The 24,381-nt window shown below is 43.0% G+C and overlaps 1 protein-coding gene and 1 pseudogene across 1 annotated transcript in view; both read left to right on the top strand.

The window, feature by feature from the left end:
* The first annotated feature begins 417 nt into the window (after positions 1-417).
* MAP3K15 (mitogen-activated protein kinase kinase kinase 15) overlaps positions 418-24,381 on the top strand; it is a 124,151-nt gene continuing 100,187 nt past the window's right edge. The window contains exons 1-3 of the mRNA XM_023634219.2: positions 418-911; positions 20,920-21,059; positions 23,841-23,864. Coding sequence (XP_023489987.1) covers positions 566-911; positions 20,920-21,059; positions 23,841-23,864 — 510 coding nt within the window. The 5' untranslated portion in view covers positions 418-565. The remainder of the gene's footprint in view (positions 912-20,919; positions 21,060-23,840; positions 23,865-24,381) is intronic.
* Positions 14,209-15,314, top strand: LOC111771623 (eukaryotic translation initiation factor 5 pseudogene; annotated as a pseudogene).

Here is a 24,381-nt window from a genome sequence, read left to right as displayed (position 1 = left end):
AATAAGCATCTGCTCAGCTCAATTCTGGTTAAAACCACCTTCCTATTGAGTTTGGAGTTGAATATTTATGTCCAACCAGCGCCTTGAAAGAGTTTTTAACTCTGCTTGAAAAGCCTCAAATTGTTTTGAGAAAAAAGAAATTGGGGCTCCCACTGTTGGTCAGGCTGCAGGGAAAGCAACAACAACAAAATCCTGCAATGCATGAATCCGCCCTTCTCCGGACGCTGCCCAGGGGACGCGGCAGGGGGCGCCCTGCCCGCTCCTGCCCCGCCGCCCGTCCCAGCCCTCCCCTCGCCCATCGGCTCGTCCTGACGTCCCCAGCCCCCGCCTCTCTCCCCCCAGGCCTTCAAAGGGCGCTCGGGGTCTGTGGGGCTCGAGCTTCTGTCCGCAGCGGAGGGGCTCCTCCGTCACCTGCCAGCCGCGGGGCCCCCGGCGCGCGCTGGGTCCCCAGCTCCCTCCCGCGCCCCAGGAGCAGGTGCCGGGACTGCTTGTGGGACCCCGCCGATCGCAGCCGCCAGCCACTCGCGCGGAGGTGGGACCAAGGAAGGGCGCGCAGGGCAGCCACATGGAGAGCGGCGGCGGGACTGCCCCTGCTGGGGCGCTCGGGGCGGCGGCCGAGTCTCCACAATGCCCGCTGCCTCCGGGGGGCGAGGGCGCGGCCGCACCGGCGGAGCCCGACGGGGCGGCCGAGGGCGTTGGGGGCGGGGGCGAGGGCGGGCCACAGCGGGCTTTGCGGGCAGTATACGTGCGCAGCGAGAGCCCCCAGGGTGGCACGGCTGGCGGCCCCGAGGCGGGGGCGCGCCAGTGCCTGCTGCGGGCCTGCGAGGCCGAGGGCGCCCACCTGACCTCCGTGCCCTTCGGGGAGCTCGACTTCGGGGAGACGGCCGTGCTCGACGCCTTCTACGATGCAGGTGAGGCGGGTGCCTCTTTCGCCCCCACCCTGCTCCTGCCTGCTTTCCTTATCCTCGCACGCGCCCCGGTCCCCCCCCCCGCCCCCCATCCTAGCACGCCCTGACGTCCCGCTATTTCGACGGGACCGCCCTGCCTTTTGGGCAGGGGACAGTAGGCAGCGTTGTACTCTCTACAGATAAGAAAACAGAAGACACTGGCATTTAGACCTCTTTATTCTTCAGTCTCCTTAGACATCAGATGACCCAAGAAACAGTCTCCCTGCCCACCACTTATCCAACTTTTACTTCCTCCCTCCTGGATGTCCCTTGCAGCAGTGGGTCCCAGCCCTGGTTACACATGAGAATCACCTGGGGAGCTTTTAAAACTCCCCATGCCCGGGCTATCCCAGACCAGTGGCATGAGAATCTGAGGCCTCAGGATTGTTTAATGCTTCCCAGGTGATTCCATTCTGCACCCAAGAGTGGGAGTTGGTGTGTTACAATTGAGAGTATGTAAGTGTGTGTATGTGTGTGTGTGGGGGGGTGCCTCTTGGAAATGCGCCAGTGTTCTTTTGCACACTTTAATTCCCATCCACCAACACATGTTGACAGTAGGGCTGTGCTCTAGCACCAGTGTGGCAGATAGATTTTATCCCGCAATGCACAAGCATTCAGGGCTTCAGGGTCTCCTCCGTTGCTGGGATGGGACACTAGATCTCTAAGCTCACTGTAATAAGTGTGCCATGAGAATCCAGCCATAAAATCAATACTTTAGGTTGGCAAGAGTTTCTCTAGGTGGGGAATGGAGTATTGATTGGCTGTTTTCCTTATCGAACCTTTAAAATCTAGGCCTCTGGCACTTGGGTGACATTCATAAGTGTTGTACGCGAGAGCGTAATTACCTGGGAGTCCTTGCTCTTTGGTTTCTTCACCAGTGAAAAGAGAGTAGCCGTGCCTACCCTAAACCTAGAAGCATCTGAGAAGGTAAACGGGGAGTTTCTTTAAGACCCTGGCCACGCCATGCTGAAGTAGTAAGCTGGATTTATTACTATCTTTTCTTTGCTGGAGGTAACATGGATCTATTCTCTGCAGAGCAAATCTCCCCAGCTGGAAGTGGGGCGGGGTGTCAGGCTTGTTCAAACAAGTGGCAGCTGGGCCCATTGAAAACAGCCTCTTGACATTTCTGACCACTCTGAGTGTACTATTCAGCACAACATCTTTTAGAAAAGTTGTTCAGAAGCCCACTTCATCTGGAATCATTCTGTTTTCTCCACTTCTATTCATTTTCCTCCAAAGTTGGAGTTTGAACAGACTCTTCCCTGAAGGGTTAAATGTCCCTTGTGCAATTAGGCACAACTATAGCCTCCTGGTGCCAACTCTGAAAAACTGGTGCGCAGTGGCTTTGCTTCTCTGGGGTGGGGGCTGTGTGTGTAAAACAAGCCCTCATCTGCTAACACGACCCTGCCCTCGGGTGGCCGGTGAAGGTTCACTCTGTTAGGAATCTTGGGCTTTCAATTCCAGAGCTACACAGCAGGCACATCCCTTGTTCTTTCTCTGGGCCCCAATGGCCTAGAGTTTTCAGCTGCACCGCATAGCTCCTTTGGTTGACCTTGGCCTGGTCTTGAATAAATCATTTCTCAGTACATCATTATAACTAATAAATTCTTTTCATAGGTTTGACAAAGGATATGTTTTCATATATCCGATTCGAATAAATGGGTTTATGGATTAAACAGACAACCCCCCCTTACCCCCGCCATCTCTCCTGCCTTTCTGATCCCTACCCCTGACAGCTTTTTGGCATCTCCACCAAAAAGATATGAATCTGTCCCTTTGGCTTCTTTGTAAAAGTTCTAAAACCACGCTGTCCATTGCGGTGGCCACTAGCCACACGTGGCTGTTTACATTTAAAGTAGTTAAAATGCAGCAAGGTAGAGTTAGTTCCTGATTTGCACTAGCCACATTTCAAGAGCTCAACAGGCACAGTGAAAAGAGAGAGTATTTTCCTCATCACAGAAGGTCCCCTTGGACAGTGCTGTTCTAGAAAATTGCTTACAAGGCAGGGGGACCATTGAACTGTTCTACGTGTGTTTTAGGGAAGATCGCAGATGTGAAATCAAGCACTTCCTATCTCCCGTTCTCGTAACAAGTCAAGGCTGGGTTGGATTTTGTTTTCCATCTCCTTGTGCCGTTTTCTGTGGTCCTGTGTGGGTCTGAATTGGAGGTTATGTGTCACCAGTGCCTGGGTGATTCAGCGGGCTGCAGGAGAACCACAGGCAGGCCTTCAACCTGAGCAAGAACAAGTGGACGCTGTCGTGAAAGAAAACTGCCATGGGCCGTGAGGGGCGGGAGCATCTCATTGGCTTTTAAAAAAAAATTGTGGTAAAATACATAACATAATATTGGCCGTTTTAACTTCTGAGTGTGCATTTCAGTGGCGTTAAGTACATTCGCACTGTTGTGCCGTCGTCTCCAATATCCATCTCCAGAACTTTTTCATCTTCCCAAACAGAAACTCTCTACCCCTTAAACAATAACTGGCCATCTCACACTCCCCCAGCCCCTGGTAACTGCTGCTGTGCTTTCTGTCTCTATGAATTTGCCTGTTCTAGATACTTCATATAAGTGGAATTGTACAGTATTTGTCTTTTTGTGTCTGGCTTACTTCACTTAACATAATCTTCAAGGTACATCCATGTTGCACCACGTATCAGAACACCCCTTTTAAAGGTTAAAACTCCATTGTATGCATATACCATGCTATGTTAATCCATGCATCTGTTGATGGGCATTTGGGTCGTTTCTGCCTTTACGCTGTTCTGAATAATGCTGTAATGACCAGAGGTATCTAAATATCTGTCCAAGTCTCTGCTTTCACTTTTTTGGGTCTATACCCAGATGTGGAATTGCTGGGTCATATGGTAATTCTATGTTTCATTTTTTGAGGGACATCCCATTTGCTTTTAGCAGAGGCGGTGGTCATCTCTCTGTGCCTGTGGCCCAGAGAAGGACCAGCTTTTTTTTTTTTTAGCATCCATCATTCATCTTGAAAGATGAGAGTCTTGAATTCGGTAGAACTATCAAATTCAGCAAGTGAGGGTCAGTTGCTTGGTTACTTCCAGTATTTGGAGAACAAAACATGTCTTCTCTTTTTTGTGTGTGTGGAAGAAACCCCTTCTAGATATGCCTTGACTCCTTTGGTTGAAGTGCCCATTTCTCTACTTTAGCAGAATTCGTAGCCATGACTTTAGCTAACTTACTGTGTGTGTGGAGTGTATTTACACAGAGCAGCCTCCTCTCCTTTCTCAAGTGCGTGCTGAGTCTCCCTCCTGGAGGTTCACAGTGCTTGTGAACATATCAAAGATGCAGCCATCCTGCAGGAAGGAAACCTGTGTAACTGTCTCATGCCTTCCCAAACATTTTGACCATGGAAGCTGTTCTCCCAGGATGCTGTAATTGATGTCACTTACTGTGGTATCAAACCTTAGGCTGGGATATGGTCCAGTAGAGTACGCTACATTTATCTCCTGGGAGTGCACCGTGTTATTGATGTAGGTTTACTCTCCACTTAGTTTGGTGGTTAGTTAATGACGGATCTACGTTAGGGCCTCCACCTGTGTGCTAATTTGCAGCCTTCTTGAGATAGCTAGAACTGCTCAAATGACAAGAACAGCCCCTTTGATCAAGTCCTGTCCCTGACTGCCTCGGGACGCAAGTTATCTTCCCATACCTGTTGTGTCTGGCTCTGCCTAACTTCTCTCCTCTCTGAACCTCATTGGAATGCTACTTTCCTGACCCAGGGGACCTGCTTCTGATTTTTTTTCCAGTTATGTTCACAGTGATTTTGATAATTGTGAGGTATTGCCCCCTACAACAGAAAATTTGTGTACTTCCTGAACATTGATAAGAAGACCAAGACCAGGGCTTCAGTCTCTAGATGAGCTATTTGGCTTTGCTCCATCCTGATGATACCCCTTTTCTGGCTGACTCGTATAAGAGTCATTTGGAGGATACGAAGTGTTGCAGAGATAGCTGAGTGACCAGGAGATTCGTGCTCCTAGTTGCTGCTGGGAAGTGGGGGCTGCATTTCCTAGCACCCTTTGAGTCTAGGTGGGCTGTATAACTAGTTGTGGCTGATGAGATGTAAGTACAAATGATGCCTGTCACTTCTGGGCCAAGGCATTGAGTATCTAGGAGACCTTCCAATACTGCCTCATCCCTTCCCATGGTCTCCGTAGGGACCTTGGAGGCTCAGTATAGAAGACGGCCGTGGCACAAGGTGGAAGGCACCTGGATGTCTGAGCCACTCTTTGGAGGATAGCTGTTGGAGCAGGAATATTCACTTTGGATTTTGCATAAGCAAGAGAGAAGCTTTTATTTGGTCAGGCTGTTAAGATTTGGGAGTTGTGTGTTATAGTGGTGAGAGAGTGCAACTTGGGTTATGAAATCAAGCCCAACTACTAGAAAATTGTCTCCTACGGGCGTGCCTTTCCAAGAGAAAATCAGGCCGTGTATCATTTCATGTAATGGATCATCACTGCTCATAATATATGCTAATTGTGGGGCCCCACACTATGCTGCTGTGGGCCAAGAAAATAGAATTCAGGTGCTTGGACCATCAGGTTAGTACCAGTAATGGGAGGAGACATTCTAGCTTCTTCCTGGGTTTCACTGGTTTTGGAGGCTTGGTACAGTCATGTGCCACATAACGACAGTTTGCTCAGTGGTGGACTGCATATACGACAATGGTGCCATAATATTAGTACCATATAGCCTAGGTGTGTAGTAAGCGATACCACCTAGGTTTGTGTAAGTACGCTATGACGTTTGTACAACGACGAGATCTCCTAACGACACATTTCTCAGAATGTAGCCCTGTTGTTAAGTGACGCTTGACTATAATGTTTTCCTTTTGTGTTAAATGATACTGTAGTGATTGTTAGTTTTTATCCAACAGTAATATTGGGCTTTCTGCAAAAATAGCATATGTACTGGTTTAAAATACGGTCAGCTCTAGTTCTATTTGCTGCCCTTTTTGTGGGTTATGTCTAGCTTCTCCATCTGTGATGTTATTCGTGGATTCTTTATTAGCTTGATGCGTTGTGTGGCAAAGACAATGCCCACCAAGCATCCATATATTCTTCCACATTTCCTGATCTCCTTTGTACTTGCCTTGGGCCCTTGTAACTATAGTGCTGGCCAATGAAATGTGAGCAGCATCAATAAGTGTCACTTTGAAAGTGACTGAGGAAGTTAGATGGTGCACTGCCTCCATCTCTCTTTGCCTCTGTCATGGCAAACTTAAAGGTTATGTGTTCAAGATGGCAGTTAAGCTGCTGAAATTTGGGGTATTTGTCTGTTGTGGCAGCATAGCCTAGCTTATCCTGACTAATATAGCTTGCCATGCATTCTGCTAGAAAAACCTGAAGGCATCTCTCAGCTAGCTATAGTGGGCTTAATCCACAGGTGTATTGCTCCCTGCTCAAGAAAGAGCCTTAAAGATGCCTTAAGATTTCTTATAATTTGGTGCATACTCTTTCCTCATTATTCTGGAAAATGCATGAAGTTCAAAGGAAGATGGTCCTGTGGGACACATGGATTTAATGGAGACAGGGGCTTGGCCTGCTCAGGCCCAGGCAACAGTGCCTCCACGTTCAGGGACCAGACCACACGGGTCCCTGGCTGGACCTCAGCTAGTCTCTGCTGGACCTGGCTGCTGGCTTACTCATGGGGGTCCTTCCCTGAGCCGCCTCCTTTTTGAGCTGCTGTTACTGCTACTGACTCAGCGTTGAACCTGCAACTTTCCTCATCTCCTAGTCATGTGGGCTGACTGATGAAAGAAGCATTGCAGCTGCAGCATGTAATTGAGGCATTGCTATTTGAGCCCTCAGTGCATGTTAGGGTAGATACATATTTGTGAGCTGGCTCACTACGTTACTGGCTGTATGTTGTTAGTTACTGGGACAAAATGTGTTTTCAGTTCCCAGAAGTCAACTTACAAACATATCTTTTGGAATACAAATTATAAACTATTTTTTAAAGCCCCCATGTATCAGGCTTTGAGACAGGTGCTGTTTAACTCCTGGTCAAATAATATAGGTGGGCATGACTGAACTTCTGCAAAGCAAGCTGGAAAACTTCTTGTTTCCCAACACCTTGAACAGGTTGTGAGCTATTGAGTGTGACGGGGCTTGGCAAAAATGCCTGCCGGTTGTTGGGGCTTGGTTGGTGATGGGGAGTTGCAGAGCAGAAGGGAGTTGAGCAGTGGACCTTGTCAGGAAGCAGAGTTCACTCAGGAATTGGAGTCTGCGAGAGGGCAGCCCAGGGGCCAGGCAGAATTGGACATGGCTGTGGAAGGGAGACAGAAGGTGGAGAGAAGCAGGAACATTAGATGTAAATGATTCTTTTCTTAAATCTTTTTTAATTATGGAAAATTTCAAGCATGCACATTACCTAGCTTCAACGATTATTAACAGTCTGTCATCTTCTTCTTTACCTCTGCCCACCCCATACTTGATTATTATACTTTTAGTCATTTTCAATGTAAAATGTATACATCGGAGTGTGCCTATCTTAGCTTTATAACTTTGAGAAATGACTAAACCCGTGTAACCAAACCCTATCACAGTATAGTTTCCATCTGCCTGGAAAGTTCCCTCATGTCCTGTCCCACTCATTCCCCTCTCCACTCCCGTTCCTGGCCCCAGGCAAGGAATGATTTGCTGTCACTGTAGATTAGATTTGCATTTTCTAGAGTTTTGTATCAATGGATTCTTCAGTGTCTGACATCCTTCGCTCAGCATGATGCTTTTGCGATTCATCCCTATGGTTGTGTATATCAGTAGTTTGTTCCTTTTTAATGCGAAGTACTATTCCATTGCATGAATATACTACAGCTGGGTTATCCATTCTGTTGAGGGACGTTTGAGTTGTTCCCAGTTTGGGGCTATTATAAATAAAGCTGCTGTGAACATTTGTATATAGGCCTTTTTTTGTGGGCACATGTTTTATTCCTCTTAGGTAAATATGTAGAAATGGAATGGCTGAGTCAAAGTTAGGTGTATGTTAAACTATGTAAGAAACTTGCAGAACCTTTTTCCAAAGTGGTTGTACCATTTTATATTCCTAGCATCAATGTGCAAGAGTTCTGGTGGCTTTGTGTCCTTGCCAACACTTTGTATTATCTAGCTTTTCAAGTTTGGCCTTGCCAGTAGAGGGTAGAGTGGTTTCTCATTATGGTTTTAATTCACCTTTCCCTGATGGTTAATGATGATGAGCACTGTTGCATGTGCTCTTTGGCCATGCACATGTCTTCCTTTGTTCAAGCCATTTACCCATTTAATTGGATTGTCATCCTATTATCGAGAGTTTTTTTATATGTTCTGGATTCAAGTCCTTTGTCAGCAGTGTATTTTGTGAACATTTGCTCCCAGACTGTGGCTTGCTGATTCATCTACTTCCTGGTGACTTTCAATGAGCAGGAAACTTTAATTTTGATGAAGTCTAATTTCAGATATCTTTCTGTTAAAGTTGCCGTCTGTGTCCTCCCTAAGAAATCTTTGCTTATTTCCAGGTGGTGGTGTACAGATAATCTTCTATGTGTTCTTGTAAAAGCTTTATAGTTTTAGCCTTTACATTGAGGTCTGATTCATCTCAAATTAAGTTTGATGCAGGTGACTTTTGACAAAGTCAAGCCTGGTACCTTGCCTCAAACATCTGGGGGACGGTCTTGCCCCAGGACGAGTCTCCATGTACTTTGAGTTAGTTGGCAGGACCACAGCTGCCTCCCTTTCTTCTCACCCTCCAGGAAAGTACAGGAAGTGCAGGTTGTCCTTTAGGTGAATTGCCTTTCGGCCCTCTGGAGTAAAAACTCCCCAAGCCAATCCATGATGAAACTTCACCACCATGTGTTCCATCCTTGTGTCCCACTGTCCTTGGTAATACAAGTGGCAGAGGGGAAAGGACATTGGCTTTACGGATCAGGTTTCAATTTCTGCCCAGTCATGTGTTGGCTGTGTGACCTCAGATAACTTACTTAAAATCTCTGAGCTTCATTTAAAAAATTCTGTAGGTAGAGATTCAAGCACATGGCCCTGAACTTACTTAGTGCTCAATAAATATCGGTCCCCTGTGCCTTCCCCTTCCTCTTGCTCCCACCAGGAAACAGACCAGAACCTCAGGATGGAAGGAAATGTGCTTTGTGAAATAGTAAAGACTCAGGGCTTGAATCCTCTGGACAATCATCGTGTAGTGGGGTCACATTATACTCCTGCAGTTGGTCAAAAAAAAAAAAAATTCCAAAGCTTTGAGGTTGGAGATTCCATCCTAACTCCATTCCTGGCCCTGTGTTGAAGAATGGAGGTGAGGAAAAGGCAGAAAACTCTGCTTAGATATACTCTTTATTTTTTCTTTTTGTTGAGTCATAGCATATATACAGAAAAGGGTATAATCTTAAGTGTACTGCTCTCGGAGTTTTCACAAACTGTACCCGCCATGTAACCCAGCAACTGGATCAAAAAGTGAACGCCAACAGCACCCCAGAGTGTCATCACTTCTGTTTTCCAGCCTGGCCAAGAGTAGCAACTATCCTGATTTCTCATCAGCCTTGATTAGCTTTTCCTGTTTCTGTGCTTTTTATAAATGGAATAGTACAGTTTGTAGCTTTTAGTGCCCGGCTCCTTTCATGCACCGTTATGTTTGTGGCATTCCTCTGTATTGTTAATACAGCAATAATTTGTTCCCTTTCATTTCTATATAGTATTTTATTCTAGGAATATACCACAGTTTGTTTTCTCTGAACATTTGAGTAGTTTCCAGTTTGAGACTATTATGAGCAGTGCTACTGCTAAGAATATTCTAGTACTTGTTTTTTTTCTTTTTGTAAAACAGCTTTATGGAGATGTAATTTCCCTTGAAAATGTACAATTCAGTGGTTTTTAGTGTCTCTGCAGAGTTGCGCAGCCATCACCACAATCTGATTTCAGGCCGCTTTTCTTACCCCTCAGAAGAACCCTGTACCTATCAGCAGTTGTTCCCCCTTCCAGCCGCCTGGCCCCTGACCCAGGCAACCGTTACTCTGCTTTCTGTCTATAGATTTGCTTAGTCATGGAAGTGGAATCATAGGATATGTGGTCTTTGGTGATTGACTTCTTTCATTCATGTTTTCAAGGGTGATCCGTGCTGTTGTATATATCAGTACTTCATTCCTTTTTTATTGCTGAATAATATTCTGTTGTATGGATATAGCGCATTGTATTTATCCATTCGTCAGTTGATGGACATTGGGATTGTTTCTAATTGTGGCTCTTGTGAATAATGCTACAAGTTTTTATGTGGACATACGTTTGCATTTTTCTTGGGTATGTACCTAGGGGTGGAGTTTCTGGGTCATATGATAACTCTATGTTTAACCTTCTTTAAAAAAATTTTTTACTGTGATTAAGAAAAATATGAAATCTACCATCTTAACCATTTCTAAGCGTATAGTTCAGTATGTTAAGTACATTCACGTCGTTTTGTAACCAATCTCCAGAACTTTTTCGTCTTGCAAAACTGAAACTCTTGTACACATTAAACAACAACTTCCCATTTCTCCCCGCCCACCCTGCTCCTGGCAGTCACCATTCCACTTTCTCTTTCTATGACTTTGACTCCTCTAGATACCTCATGTAAGTGGAATCATTCAGTATTTGTTTTTTGTGTCTGGCTTTTTTCATTTAGCATAATGTCTTCAAGGTTCATCCATGTCGTAGTATGTGTCAGAATTTCCTTTTTAGGGTTGAATAATATTCCACTCTACGGATATGCTACATTTTGTTTATCCACTCATCCATCAATGGACAACTTGGGTTGCATCTGCCTTATATTTAACCTTTTGAGGAACTGCTTTCCAAAAAACTATTTTCCAAAGCAGCTGCGCCATTTTATATTCCCACCGGCAGTGTATGAGAGTTCCAATTTCATCACATGCTCAGCAACACTTGTTGTCTTTTTTTTATTATAGCCATCTCAGTGGGTTTAAAGTGGTATCTCATTGTGATTTTGATTTGCATTTCCCTGATGACTAAGAATGTTGAACATCTTTTCCTGTGTTTATTGGTCATTTGTATATCTTCTTTGAGAAATGTCTATTCAAATTCTTTGCCTTTTTTTTAGTTGGGTTATTTGCCATCTTATTATTGAGTTGTGAGACTTCTTTAGGTATTCTGGAGAGAGATCCCTTGTCAGATATGTGATTTGCAAATATTTTCTCCCATTCTTTGGTTATACTTTTTTTTTTGCTGAGGAAGATTCACCCTGAGCTAACATCTGTTGCCAATCTTTTTTCTTCTTCTTCTTCTTCCCAAACCCCCCCAGTACATAGTTCTATATTCTAGTTGTAGGTTCTTCTTGTTGTGCTATGTGGGCTGCTGCCTCAGCATGGCTTGATGCGTAGTACTAGGTCTGCGCCCAGGATCTGAACCGGCAAAACCCTGGACCGCCAAAGCAGAGCATGTGAACTTAACCACTCAGCTGTGGGGACAGCCCCAATCTTCCTCTTTTTATTTGAGGAAGATTCACCCTGAGCTAACATCTGTGCCAGTCTTCCTCTGTTTTGTATATGGGTCACCACCACAACATGGCTGCCAACGAGTGGTGAAGTCTGCGCCCAGGAACCAAACCCAGGCCGCTGAGGTGGAGTACGCCAAACTTAACCACTAGGCCATGGGGCTGGCCCCTTGATGCTGTTCTTTAACACACACAAGTTTTTAAATTTATTTTTTTTTTTAAATATTGGCACCTGAGCTAACAACTGTTGCCAATCTTCTTTTTTATTTTTTTCTGCTTTATCCTCCCAAACCCCCCCATACATAGTTGTATATCTTAGTTGCAGGTCCTTCTAGTTGTGGGATGTGGGACGCTGCCGCAACGTGGCCTGACGAACGGTGCCATGTCTGCGCCCAGGATCCGAACCCTGGGCCGCCACAGCAGAGCACGCGAACTTAACCACTCGGCCATGGAGCCAGCCCCGCAAGTTTTTAATTTTGATGAAGTCCGATGTATCTGTTTTTTTCTTTTATCCCATCTATGCTATTTCCCCTAAATTTTTTCTAGTTTCTTATTTCTCTTTACAGTGTTTCTTTATTTCAGTTATCAGCAAGCTACAGCCTGCAACTTGCTGCCTTTATTTTGTAAATAAAGTTTTATTGGAACACATCCATTCGTCTATGGCTGCTTTCAGCCTGCAATGGCAGAGATTGTGTGGCACACAAAGCTGAAAATATTTACTATCTGGCCCCTTATAGAAAAAGTTTGATCACTTCTGCTATGTAAATGTAAGCACATATGAGTATCCATTCTTATTCAAAATGTACCAGACCAAATATGCTGTTATACACCTTGGTTTTGTCCATTAACAGTTTAGCCTGGACACCTTTCCAAATTAGAACATGGGAAGCTTTCTTATTCTTTTTTATAGCTGGATAGTACTTCATTGGGTGGATGTATCATTATTTATTTTACCAATCCCTTTTTAAGGGACTCTTGGATGTATTTTTTTAGCTACTAAGCTGCAATGAATAACTGTGCACATGTGCTATTTAATACCTGTGTGGTGAATTTGTGGTTAGGTACTCAGGAGTGGCATTTATGTATAAAAGAATAAGGGCACCTATAAATTGGTAGATAGTGTCAGATTCCTATGGGTGGGTTATACTATTTTGCATGTTGTCTTTCTTTACAGTCTCATTAACAAAACAAATTGCCAATCTTCTGGACTCTTGTTAATCTGATAGTTGAGAGATGGGATCTCAATTAGTTTTAGCTTGTATTTCTCTTATTCTGTGTGAAGCTGAGCATATTTCTCTTTTTTCTAAGAGCTATTTATGATTCCCCCCCCCCCCCGCTGCCCTTTTTTTCCTTTTAGTTTATGGGTCTTTGGGAGAGGGTTTGGATTTCTAGGAGATCTTTCTGTATGTGGGCATAACTCCTCTGTCTTTTTTCTCTCTGTTGTTCATACTCGATAATTTCTACTGAACTATCTTTAAGTTCACTGACCCTTCTGTCATCTCCATTCTTCTTGTGAGCCCATCTAGTGAGTTTTTTATTTTGGTTATTTTATTTTTCATTCCTGAAATTTCCATTTGGTTCTTCTCTATTTGTTGAGACTTTCTGTTTTTTCCATGCTTTTCAGGAGTGTTTGCCCTTACTTCTTGGAGAACTTTTATAATAACTGCTTTAAAGTCATTGTCAGATAATTCTGATGTTGGAGTCATCTGGTCAATGGAGTCTGTTGATTGTCCTTTCCCATGTGAGCTTAAACTTTTCTTCTTCTTTGAATGCCAAGTAATTTTGAATTGTAACCTGAACATTTTAAATATTACATTATGAGAGTCTGGGCCTTGTTTATATACTATGGAGTCTGTTGATATTTTTGCTTTAGCAGGCAGCTGGCCTAGTTGGTTCAGGCTGCCAAGTTCTGTTTCAGTTGTGGTGTCAGTTCTGATTTCAAAGCCTTTTCAGTGCTGTCCGGTTTTGTACTTTCTGGTTTACTGGGGCTCCCCTTTTCACTCTGATGACCAGAAAGCTGAGACCTTAGTTATCTCACTCTGCCTCACACTTGCCACAACTGTGCCCATGTCTGAGGCTGGGGGTGCAGAGAGAGAAAAAAGCAATGGAGATTCACCACTACATCCCTTGGGACCACAGCTCCTCCGGTTAGAGCAAAAGGTTCCCCTCTCTGAGTTCCAGGAACCTATAGGCCTCCCACTGCCACTGACTATCTTTGCTGTCATCGCTGTGGGATGGCAGGGTTCCTGGGAGTCCAAGAGAACAGAGAAGAAAAAAAGCGGAGGATTTCCCTCACTCTCTCTGAGCATTAAAAGGCCTCTTTCCTGCTTTTTGAGCTAGAACTAGAGGGCTTGAGGGCTTCTCCTGGTACTCTCTCTGTCCACACCCAACACCCACTTCTGGGTTTCAGGCTGCCTTTAGTCCGTGCTGGAAGAGAACGGGGGAAAATGGGAAACTTGCTGTTGGTTTGGTGATGCTTTGAAATCTGGTCATCTTCTCCAGTCTGTTGCTACCACTTACTTTTCGTACTCCTAAAATAGCTATTCCATCCATTCTGTCTAATTTTTATATCTACTTTCAAGGAGATATTCCATCTTACTTGGAACCAGGACTCAAACTTGTGCCATTAAATTTTGAGATATTTTGCCATGCAGCAATAGTAACCAGAATGTGATAAAATATCTCTGCATCTTATTGATCAAGCTTACCCATAAGCAAAAATATCCTCAATGCCAGCTGCATTGCATCAGGCCAGTTCTGTCTATACAAGATGCTCTATATGACTGTCAAGGTTGGAAGCAAAAGAAATAGAATAAATGGAACCAAAGGAAATGGAGTGGTTGATATCATGAAAGTGCTTGATTGGCCTGCAATGTATTCTTCCAAATGTTTTGGTTGTGAGCTGAGAGCAAAGACCATTTTGATGTTTAAATGACTGCTGGATTGTAATTGGATCTCACAAGGCTAAAGTTTCAAGACTTTGTTGGATGGGTTCATTAAAAAATGTGTTCTTTGTCCTGAGAATGAGAATCCTGCATCCACAATATTTGTCCTTACTAAGTAATTTTTATAAAGCATGTGAGGCATTCTTGATGCAAGCATAAACTCTGCCCATTCATTCTCAAAGAACCACCCAAGAAAAAGGAAATTGGTACATTAAAAAAAAAAAGAAAGAAAAGGAAGTTAGAAGGAATAAGGACTAAGAAAAATGAGTCGCTACCGCCATGACCAAATGAACTCAGTTCCCCTCCGCAGGCTACGGGGTGGACACCACTCAGGAAGCTTAGAGCACAGAATGAGTGAAATCAGCGGTCATGCAAAAGTCCTGGCACCTCGTGATGATCTTGAAGGAGCAGTTGATTTTATTAGGAAAAAGAAAGTGGGGATTATTTTGAAGTAAAGGTAAAAACCATGGGTCCTCTTGGGTTGACTAATGGCCATTTTAATGAGACAATTAGAGAACAAATTAAGGAAGGCAGGGGCCATTTCCTACAATTTTGTTACTATAACAGAAAAGCTCCGTGGTACCCTCTTCACAGTTTGCAGTGCATAGTAGCTGTACATCAGGCTCTCCTCATCTCTAAAATAGCTCACATCTTGGAGGCAATGTATGACCCAGACCTTTTAGAAGAAGAGGTCATTGTCTGCTGGTCAGAGAAGCCTCCTAAGAAATATGTCTCAAAAGAAAACCTTGCCGAAGAGATTCATGTCAAAGCTGATCCCTTTATAAAAGGGCTGAAGGAAGCTGAAAAGGAACCTTCAGGTGATGAAGATGAAAATATTGAGATGATGTATTCAAGGGCTGCCAGGGAACCCAGAACTGGCACTGTGAGGTGTGACGTCATGGATTCTGGCGGTGATATTGATACCATGTGAAGTGATGAGCACACCCTAGCTCGCAGTATAATGCTGCACTTTTTTTTTTTGCCATGTTAGCTGGAAGAGCAACATATACATTCGAAAGCTAAAGAGACTTAAATCATGCTATCCTTTATATCACAAATATTTCATTGTGAGTAGTCTGAAATTAAGCCCAATGAGCCCATTCACTTCAGTGAGTAAACATCGTTTGCTTATACATGGCATGTTTCTTTTTTTGTTTTTGTGAGCTCAGGGCCAATCTTCCTCTTTTGGCTTGAGGAAGATCGTCCCTGAGCTAACATCTGTGCCAGTCTTCCTCTGCTTTGTATGTGGGACACCACCACAGCATGGCTTCATGAGCCGTGTATAGGTCCAGGCCCAGATCCAAACCTGTGAACCCTGGGCCTCTGAAGCAGAGTGCACGAATTTAACCACTACACCACCAGGCCGTCCTATGGCATGTTTCTTTTGAAAAAATTGATAGTGGACACATCTCGATCATACTTAAAGAGCTATAAAATTTTATTTTTTGGTGATTCTTATGAAAAAGATACTGGAAAGGAAAAGATAGGGGACCAGATATAGGTTCCTGATTTCCCCACTCTTCCCCACCGCCCTTTTCCAGTTGAACCTTGATAGTCCAAGCAACTAGTACCCATCCCATGTGGTACTTGGTAAGAATTTTTTGACCTCCTGACACTGAATTGGTAGGTTGTCTCCTTATGAGACTGGAAAATTGGATTTAAGTGACACTTCACAACATTCTTTCCATGGACCTGTCCTCAAGGTTGTTGGCCGTGAGCTGCAGTGGATGAATTAAGATCTAAATTGTGGTAGAAGTTAGTAGAGGTGCCTCCTGTCCAGTAAATCTGGGCTCTGTTGTTTTTAGGTAGATTTTGGATGGCCAAGGTTCCCATAAATCCAATCAGAGTTTTAAAAAAATGTCTTTGGCAGGAAAATTATTCTAAAATCTAGTTCTTTTCATTTAGATGCAACTCGTCTTACATTCATTATTTCTTTTTTTCTGCTGGGAGTGGGATAGATTTATAGATAACCTGGAATATATTTAAAGGCCTGCATGAGCCAGTACAATCACAGAATTACTGTATGGTAAATCATTTGCCATCATACATTTCATTGACTAATGCTTTGCTTTGGAAATCAGATACTTCTTTTTCTTTAGTTTTTTAATTGATGTAATGTTGGTTTATAACAAATTTCAGATGTACATCATTATATTTTGATTTCTGTGTAGACTACCTCATGTTCACCACCCAAAGATTAATTATCATCCATCACTGTATCCATGTGCCTATCTCTTTCGCCCTCTTCCCTCTCCCCTTCCCCTCTGGTTGACTACCAGTCTAATCTATGTATCTATGTGTGTGTTTGTTGTTGTTGTTGTTTTTCTCTTCTACTTATGAGTGAGATCATACAGTATTTGACTTTCTCTGTCTGACTTATTTCACTAGCATGATACCCTCAAGCTCCATCCATGTTGTCACAAATGGCAAGATTTCATCTTTTTTATAGCTGAGTAGTATTCCATTGTGTGTGTATATATGTGTGTATATATGTGTGTGTGTGTATACGTATACACCACATCTTTATTCATTCATCCCTTGATGGACACCTAGGTTGCTTCCATGTCTTGGCCGTTGTGAATAATGCTGCAATGATCATAGGGGTGCGTGTATCTTTACACATTCGTGGTTTTGTGTTCTTTGGATAAATACCCAGCAGTGGAATAGCTGGGTCATATGGTAGTTCTATTCTTAATTTTTTGAAGAAATCAGATACTGTTAAACCACACTAGAAAATTATAGTTTTGCTTATTACTTAAGAAACATTTCACAAAAATGCTCAAGATAGTGTTCAAAAGTTTTTAATGAGCTTAAAACCCTATACATCCTTCTTTCTTATTTCATATTAGCATGTAGTGAGATAATTGTAATTGGTTCTTAAATCGTTTGAAGGGCACTTCAATTTTAAATTTAGACACTTTCCTGCTAAGAGTAGATTTTAACGGGAGCCTTGGCTTTTTGCAGTCTTGGATGAGGTATCACTTCTTAAGGTTCATTAAAGCAAGGTGGGTAGCTGGTGTGTGTGGTCCCCCATCAAGGAGGCAGGCTTTAGGCTTTTTCCCTGAGGCTGGCCTGCGTCAGAACTGGAGGGTCATGTTGCTGGGAGCACAGGGTGCATTTGTGAGTGAAAACCTGAATTTTCTCTCTCCATTTTTATCTGTGATCTGTTTGCCTAACGTTTAGCTGGATAAGTAAACTGTTTTGCCCCCAGGTGGCTCCATTTCAGAAATTGAGTCAGGAGAGTAGTAAGCCTCATCTGGGCCCTGGAGAGCACAGAACCTGGCTGAGTTTGAGCCCTGACTCTGTCGTGCCCTAGCTGCGTGACCTTGGGCGAATGTGTTACCCTCTTAACGCTTCATTTCCCCCCCTACAAAGTGGAGCCAATGCCTGCCCTGCCTGCCTCACAGAGTGTTTCTGAAATTCAGCGAGATGTCCGTGGAAGTGTTTTGTAAATGGCAAAGCAAGTGAGCATTGTGACGATTGCAGCTTTTAGGTGATTTATGATGTCTTCAGGGAAAAAAACCCTTGATTCCTCATATATAATAAAAATTCTAATCTGATGTTTTGTCATATTTAACATTTATGAATCTACTAAATTACTGTCTTAGAAGTTCTAAAGATAAGCTGGTTGAATATTGTGGTATAAATCCTCAAAGTAAACTTAATCGACTGGCCTGAGTGACAGATGTCAGGCAAAATGTCAACTTTGGGTTTGAGACAATTTTCTTATTTAACATGAATTACTTGGAATTTTTTTGCAGTAGCAATATCAATCTGTCCTGTTCTAATTAGTCACTGAAAGGTCTCTATCCCAACCCTTGGTGGAGCCATGGAGGGGCTCCTTAGAGGAAGTGCTAAGGCCACTGTGTAGGTCCCAGCACAGGACGTTGAGAAGGCCGAGGAAAGAAGGAACTCCGTGTCACCAGATTAAAATTTAACCTACTCGGTGACAGCTACTCCACCAAGTTGCAGCTTTCCTATGAAAATGGCCTTTGGGACTTGAGGGCTGCTATCCATCCCTGTCCTCTGCCCCTTCCAACCCCTCTCCTTTGTTGCCCTCTGTTTACTTTGTTTGCTTTATTAACTAATTGTAGCAGTCTCCGTGGCCTTGAAATTACCATCTGTGTTGCCACCTCTTAATCTCATCACTAGGAAGCACATTCTCTTTAATTTGAGTAGGTAATAGGGTCCAGGGAACGATCGTATAGGCAGAATGTCTAATTTATTCAGCTGCAGTATGATTTTTGACTCCAAGCGAATGTCTATGGGGAACGTTTATCCATTTGAGATAAATTAACCAGGCTGGGTTGTAAAGTGTTTCCTCAGCATTTACATTTGTCCTTTCTTGAGCAACAACCTCTAAAGGGTGAATTTGGATATGATAGTCTCCTATCTAAACTCATGATTATTTCTTTAAAATTTTAGGTGAGACACTGATTCTATGGTTATTTATTTCTTTCTTTGAGTTCCTATTTTTTAGCAATACATTCTGAAATATTTGGGGATGAAATGATATGCCTGGGACTTGCTTCAAAATAATATGGAAGGCAGTGGTGTGGATGACAGTAGAGATGAAGCAAGGCTGGCTGAGTTGATAATTATTGAGGGAGGTGAGGGGATATGGGGGTTCCAGTATACTATTCTGTCTACTTTTATATATATTTGTAATTTTCCATAATAAACATTAAAAAATACCCCAAACTACCATAGGTTTCCCCATTGCCTCAAGGTAGAGTCCAGCCATCTTAACATGGCCTTCAGACCCCTTCACTGCCTGGCACCTACTAACCCTTCCAGGTTCATCTTCTCAGGTGTCCTGGTCCCATGACATGATTTGCAATGGCCCCAACACTTACACTCCATCTTACCTCTGGCCCTTTGCACTTGCTGTCTTCTCTTCGTACAATGCTCTTTTCTTCCCTTTCCATCCCCCTCATCCTTACCCTGATTTGCCTGCCTAGCTCTTATGGACCCTCAGGTCCCAGACAACATCACTTCCTCTGGGCCTCCCCTGATGGCCCTTCCCCCGAGTGTGGGTGAGGAACCTTCCCAGGGGTGCCTCTGTCACCGTTCCCCTCACTTTAGCCCTCCTGACCGTGATTCTCATCACTGCTTCCTTCCTGTCACCCCCATTGTATTACACATTTTTTTGAGGAAAGGGATTATGCCTTGTTCACGCTTCTATCCCTCGTATCAGCCCAATGCCTGGCATATAGCCGACAGTGCATAAATTAGAGAATAGAAGGCCCACTCAGGGCTTGTTGATGCTCGGCCCGGTCTCCCGGTGCCTCTGCACAGAGCCAGCGGTATCGGGTGCTGACGTGGCTTCTGCCTGCCTTCTTGTTTCTTCGCGCCCCTGTTCACCTCTCCTCTTTTCTGTTTCATTGGGATTTTCAGTGACTTCCTATGAGTCACAGCACTGTAAGCAGAAGGTTGGACATTACTTTCTAAAAGTCTCTGCTGCACGTGGTGGCAAAAGTCCAATCAAACTTGGAGCTCTTCTACTCTCTCCAATACGTTTAAACATGCTCTTTATTGGTGCTCCCTATTTTGAATAAGATCTCCCTAGGACACCGCTCCAGGGGCATTTGATCTACATCGTCAGATTGATGGTGGACATGTGAAACAGGAGCATGGTGCAGGAATGTTCCTTACAGTAGTTTGAAAAAGGAAAAAAATGTACAAAATGTCTATAGACAGGATGGATAAAGAAATTGCCATCTAGCCATCCTATAATGGAATGCTATGCTGAACTGAAAATGCATGAACCAGAGCTCGACATACAAATTGGCTGTATCACGCCAAAAAAACAGCAAGCCAAAGAGTACATACAGTATGATGCTATTTATATAAAGTTCAAAGACATGCAAAACTAAACAATATACTATTTAGGAATTAAAACATTATAATAATATGTAATATGCATATGCATGTGTATGCAGGGAAGTGATAAATACAGAGATGAGGGTAGAGGTGTTCTCTGGACAGAAGAGAGGAGATATGAGTAGGGAAAGGCATGTGGGGCTCTGACAGTACAGATAATGCTCTGTGTCTTGGGCTACATGCTTTTTCATTTCATTATACTTTATACTTCATATATAAGCTAAATATATTCTTTGGATGTGATATATTTCCTAATAAAAATAACATTAAAAGTCCACCAGCAGGGGCCAGCCCCGTGGCCTAGTAGTTAGGTTCAGCATGCTCCACTTCAGTGGCCTGAGTACAGTTTCTGGGCACGGACCTACACCAGTTGTCAGTGGCAGTGCTGTGGCAGTGACCCACCTACAAAATAGAGGAAGATTGGCAACAGTGTTTGCTCAGGGCCAATCTTCCTCAGCAAAAAAAAAAAAAAAAAAACAAAAAAAAAGAAAAAAAAAACACCCCCACCAGCAATTTGTAAGTGAGGCTGTGTTCCCAGCACTTTGAAGAAGAAAGACTTTTTGTTTTTTGGGGTTTTTTTTTTCCATTCTTGTTGCTTTTCTTCCACAGTTCATAGGGTAATTTTAATCAAATCATTCCTCACTTCTGCTCAGATGTTGCAGTGGTGGACATGAGTGATGTCTCCAGACAGCCTTCACTTTTCTACCATCTTGGAGTCCGTGAAAGCTTCGACATGGCCAATAATGTGATCCTGTACCATGACACCGACCCTGACACTGCTCTTTCATTGAAGGTAAAGGGTATTGTTCGCCTTCTCCTGAATACTTCATTTTGGAAAGCAGTATTATATGTTCAGTTGAAATATATGTGTAGCCTGCTGGTGGGAATGTAAATTGGTGCAGCTGCTATGCAAAATAGTATGGAGGTTCCTCAAAAAATTAAGAATAGAACTACCATATGATCCAGCTATTCCTCTTCTGGCTATTTATCTGAAGAATACAAAAACACTAATTTGAAAAGATACATGCACCACTGTGTTCAGTACAGCATTTTTCACAATAGCCAAGATATAGAAACAACCAGAGTGCCTGTTGACAGATGAATGGATAAATAAGATGTGGTACGTGTGTGTGTGTGTGTGTGTGTGTGTGTATGTATGTATGTATGTATGTGTATGTATATATGTATATGTACAAGGAAGGAGAGGGGAGGGGAAGGGGGAGGTGGAGGGAGGGCGAAATGGGTAAAGGGTGTCAGTTGTATGGTGGGAGAAAGAAACTAGATTTTCGTGGTGAGCATGCTGTAGTGTATACAGAAGTCGAATTATAATGTTGTACACGTGAAACTTATGTAATGTTATAAACCATTGTTAGCTCAGTTTTAAAAAATGCACGTGTAGCAAAGGAGGTTGGAGAAAAACAGTAAAGATTTGTTTGTGTAGTTGCTTCCCTCCCACCCCAGGTTCTAGCTCACACAGATGAATTCCTGGCTACTGTGTGAGCATGTGTGCTACACGTGTGTATTTGCAGGCAACTTGAATGTCTCCAGGCTCCTTAGGGAAGCAAAGGCAAAAACTCCGGTTAGCTTCCGTTGAAACAAACACACCACCCTGAATCCTTTAATGGGCAATTTGATCCAAACCTACACATTAAGAAAAATCAGTTTTCAGCTTGGATAATAATATGAAGACATTTAAAAGTTACCAGAATGGGAAGAAACTTTAGCACAGATAAATTTTAGCACATAATCAGTATTTAATGTTATCTCCCCCCAGTTTAAAGCAGAGCAAAACTGAAAACTTGTGTGTTCATGCACAACTCAGTAATTATTGAGAATTTTTAAATGTATTTTTGCAAGTTTTCTACAAGCTTTTTTGGATAACATAGTACTTTAAAAAAATGCTCATATTCATAAAATGTGATTATATAAGGTGAGTTATTACAAAATTGAGCTAATATTAATATAGTTTAATATCTTAACATTAGTCAGAAGGTTCTGGTCTGTGTAAATCATTTCAGGAATAAAAGATTAGTTTGTTTACAACAATCTTACTCAACCTTGACTGCACTTTAGAATCTTTGGAGAGCTTGTAAATATCCCACTACCCAGGCTACACCCCACACCAGTTACATCACAATCTCTAGGGGATTTTTTTAACCTCCTAAATGTGCAGCCACCGGTGAGAACCAGTGGTTCAGAGTTAGCCTTCTCGGACATCATTTCTAAATGTCCAGCTCCCTTAGCATTAAAAATCGCTAGTGTATAAGTAGCACAATTTTGTGATGGCAAAGTTGGACATTTTTGTTTGTGTTTCTTGAGATTTAATATTAACCAGATTTTTCCGGGTTCTGTAATAATTTGGGCTTATTTCCTGGTAGAAATACTACCTGCTTCACATGTGTAACCTGTACATGTTCTATACCACATACGCTTTACATGGATGTGTACTCTGTAATTATAGCACGGAACTGTGTTTCAGGAAGTCATTCACGTGATAGTGAAAGAAGAAACTGTTTCATTGTTACACTTTATACTGTGGAATAGTTTCCCAAAAGGCTATAAACCAATCTAAATCACTTTAGATATTTAGATATTGATTTTTTTCTCTTAGTGATTTTTCACTGAAGTAGTTATGCTTAGAAATAGTTAGCATTAGAAACTATGAAAGGGTAGATTATTAAGGTGTGTTTTCACGAGAAACATGAAATTAGAATGTATTTTTTTCCAGTTCAATACATTTTTTTCCTCAACTGCGCCTTAGTGAACTCCTCTGGAAGGTCGCGTGACCTAGATACGTTTTAATTTTTAATGATATGGAAAAATATTTCCTAAAATGGAAATGGGTAGTCAGTTATATCTGATGCCAGAAGAAGCAATCTGCACTTGTCATCAGAAAATAGAAATCTCAGAACATATGAAACATGTTTTACGGGGCAGCTGTTTAATTATGTTTTCTTTTCTTGGCAAATGTTGGCTTACAATGCATGAATGATACAGTCGAGGGCTGCATAACCATTATACTAAGTTAACTGACTAAGGGGATTGTCATTGAATTTGAAAATTCTTGCCAATTATAACGAGGTGAAAGGAATCCTACCAGCAAAGCCCCTTCTGTAGGACGGCTGACGGGGAGGTGGCCTGCAGCCTTCACATTGATAGGTCAAGAAATAGTTCCAGACCTGAGGATACCACAGTGCCTCCCGTGCACTTCCTTGCCGTCCCTGCCATTCTTCACTGGGAAGGCAGAGTGCAGGGCATTTAGAGCCCCAAACTTGAATCTCAGATAGCTTTGGACAAAATCATTGCCACTGCTATGGGAAAATCCTTATAACCATATGCCCCTCGGTAGTTCCAACGCTAACCAATTATGATAAATTTTCCTTAGAACATGAGTTTTACAATTCTTATCCTATTTAAAGGCTTTTTTCGAGGGGAGGTTTCAGATGATTAACTCTTGCTCTAAGGTGGGTGCTGGATGATGGGTGGCGGGACAAAGTGGCTGCTGGTGCTTATGGAAATTAGCTGTTTTGAAAAAAAAAACTATATTCATCGTATCATTTCTTTTTCTTTTCAGGATATGGTAACTCAAAAAAACGCAGTGAGTATTATATTTTCAAATTTTCACTTTGTAATTGTAAATGCATAAAATGCTTGCCTGAAAATCCCACAGATAGCAAAGTGATTTCTCATTGTTCCTGCTGGTTGTGTTCCTAACAGGGACAGCTATCCCTCAAGCTGTCAGCTAGCTTAGGCCTCACTTAGCCGTCCAGGGTGTGAGGCGGAAGGCAAGGTCAGGAAAGTGTACTTGTTCTTTGTTATGCACTAGGACTTTGAGCCTAGAACCGTCTGGCTGTCTCCTTCTGAGCTGGGTCGGTGTCCCTGTGGACCACCAAGATTCTTTTTGCTGGAACCAGTACCTGCGTACTTCCCCCAGAGTATCCCCAACGATGGAGAAACATGAACTCATACCCCAGTTAATACAGGGGCCTAGCCTGAAGTTCCCTGCCATGAGCTGAATAGACACAGGAGGGAATTCCACTTCCTTCTGTCCCCCTTATGTGCTAAAGTCTCCCCATTTGGCTTAAAAGTTCCTGCAAGACACAGTGATAACGCTG

The sequence above is a fragment of the Equus caballus genome, chromosome X (assembly GCF_041296265.1).
Source record: "Equus caballus isolate H_3958 breed thoroughbred chromosome X, TB-T2T, whole genome shotgun sequence".
NCBI lineage: Eukaryota > Metazoa > Chordata > Mammalia > Perissodactyla > Equidae > Equus > Equus caballus.
The sequence above is the reverse complement of the archived record's forward strand: the minus strand, read 5'-3'. Positions and strand labels throughout refer to the sequence as shown.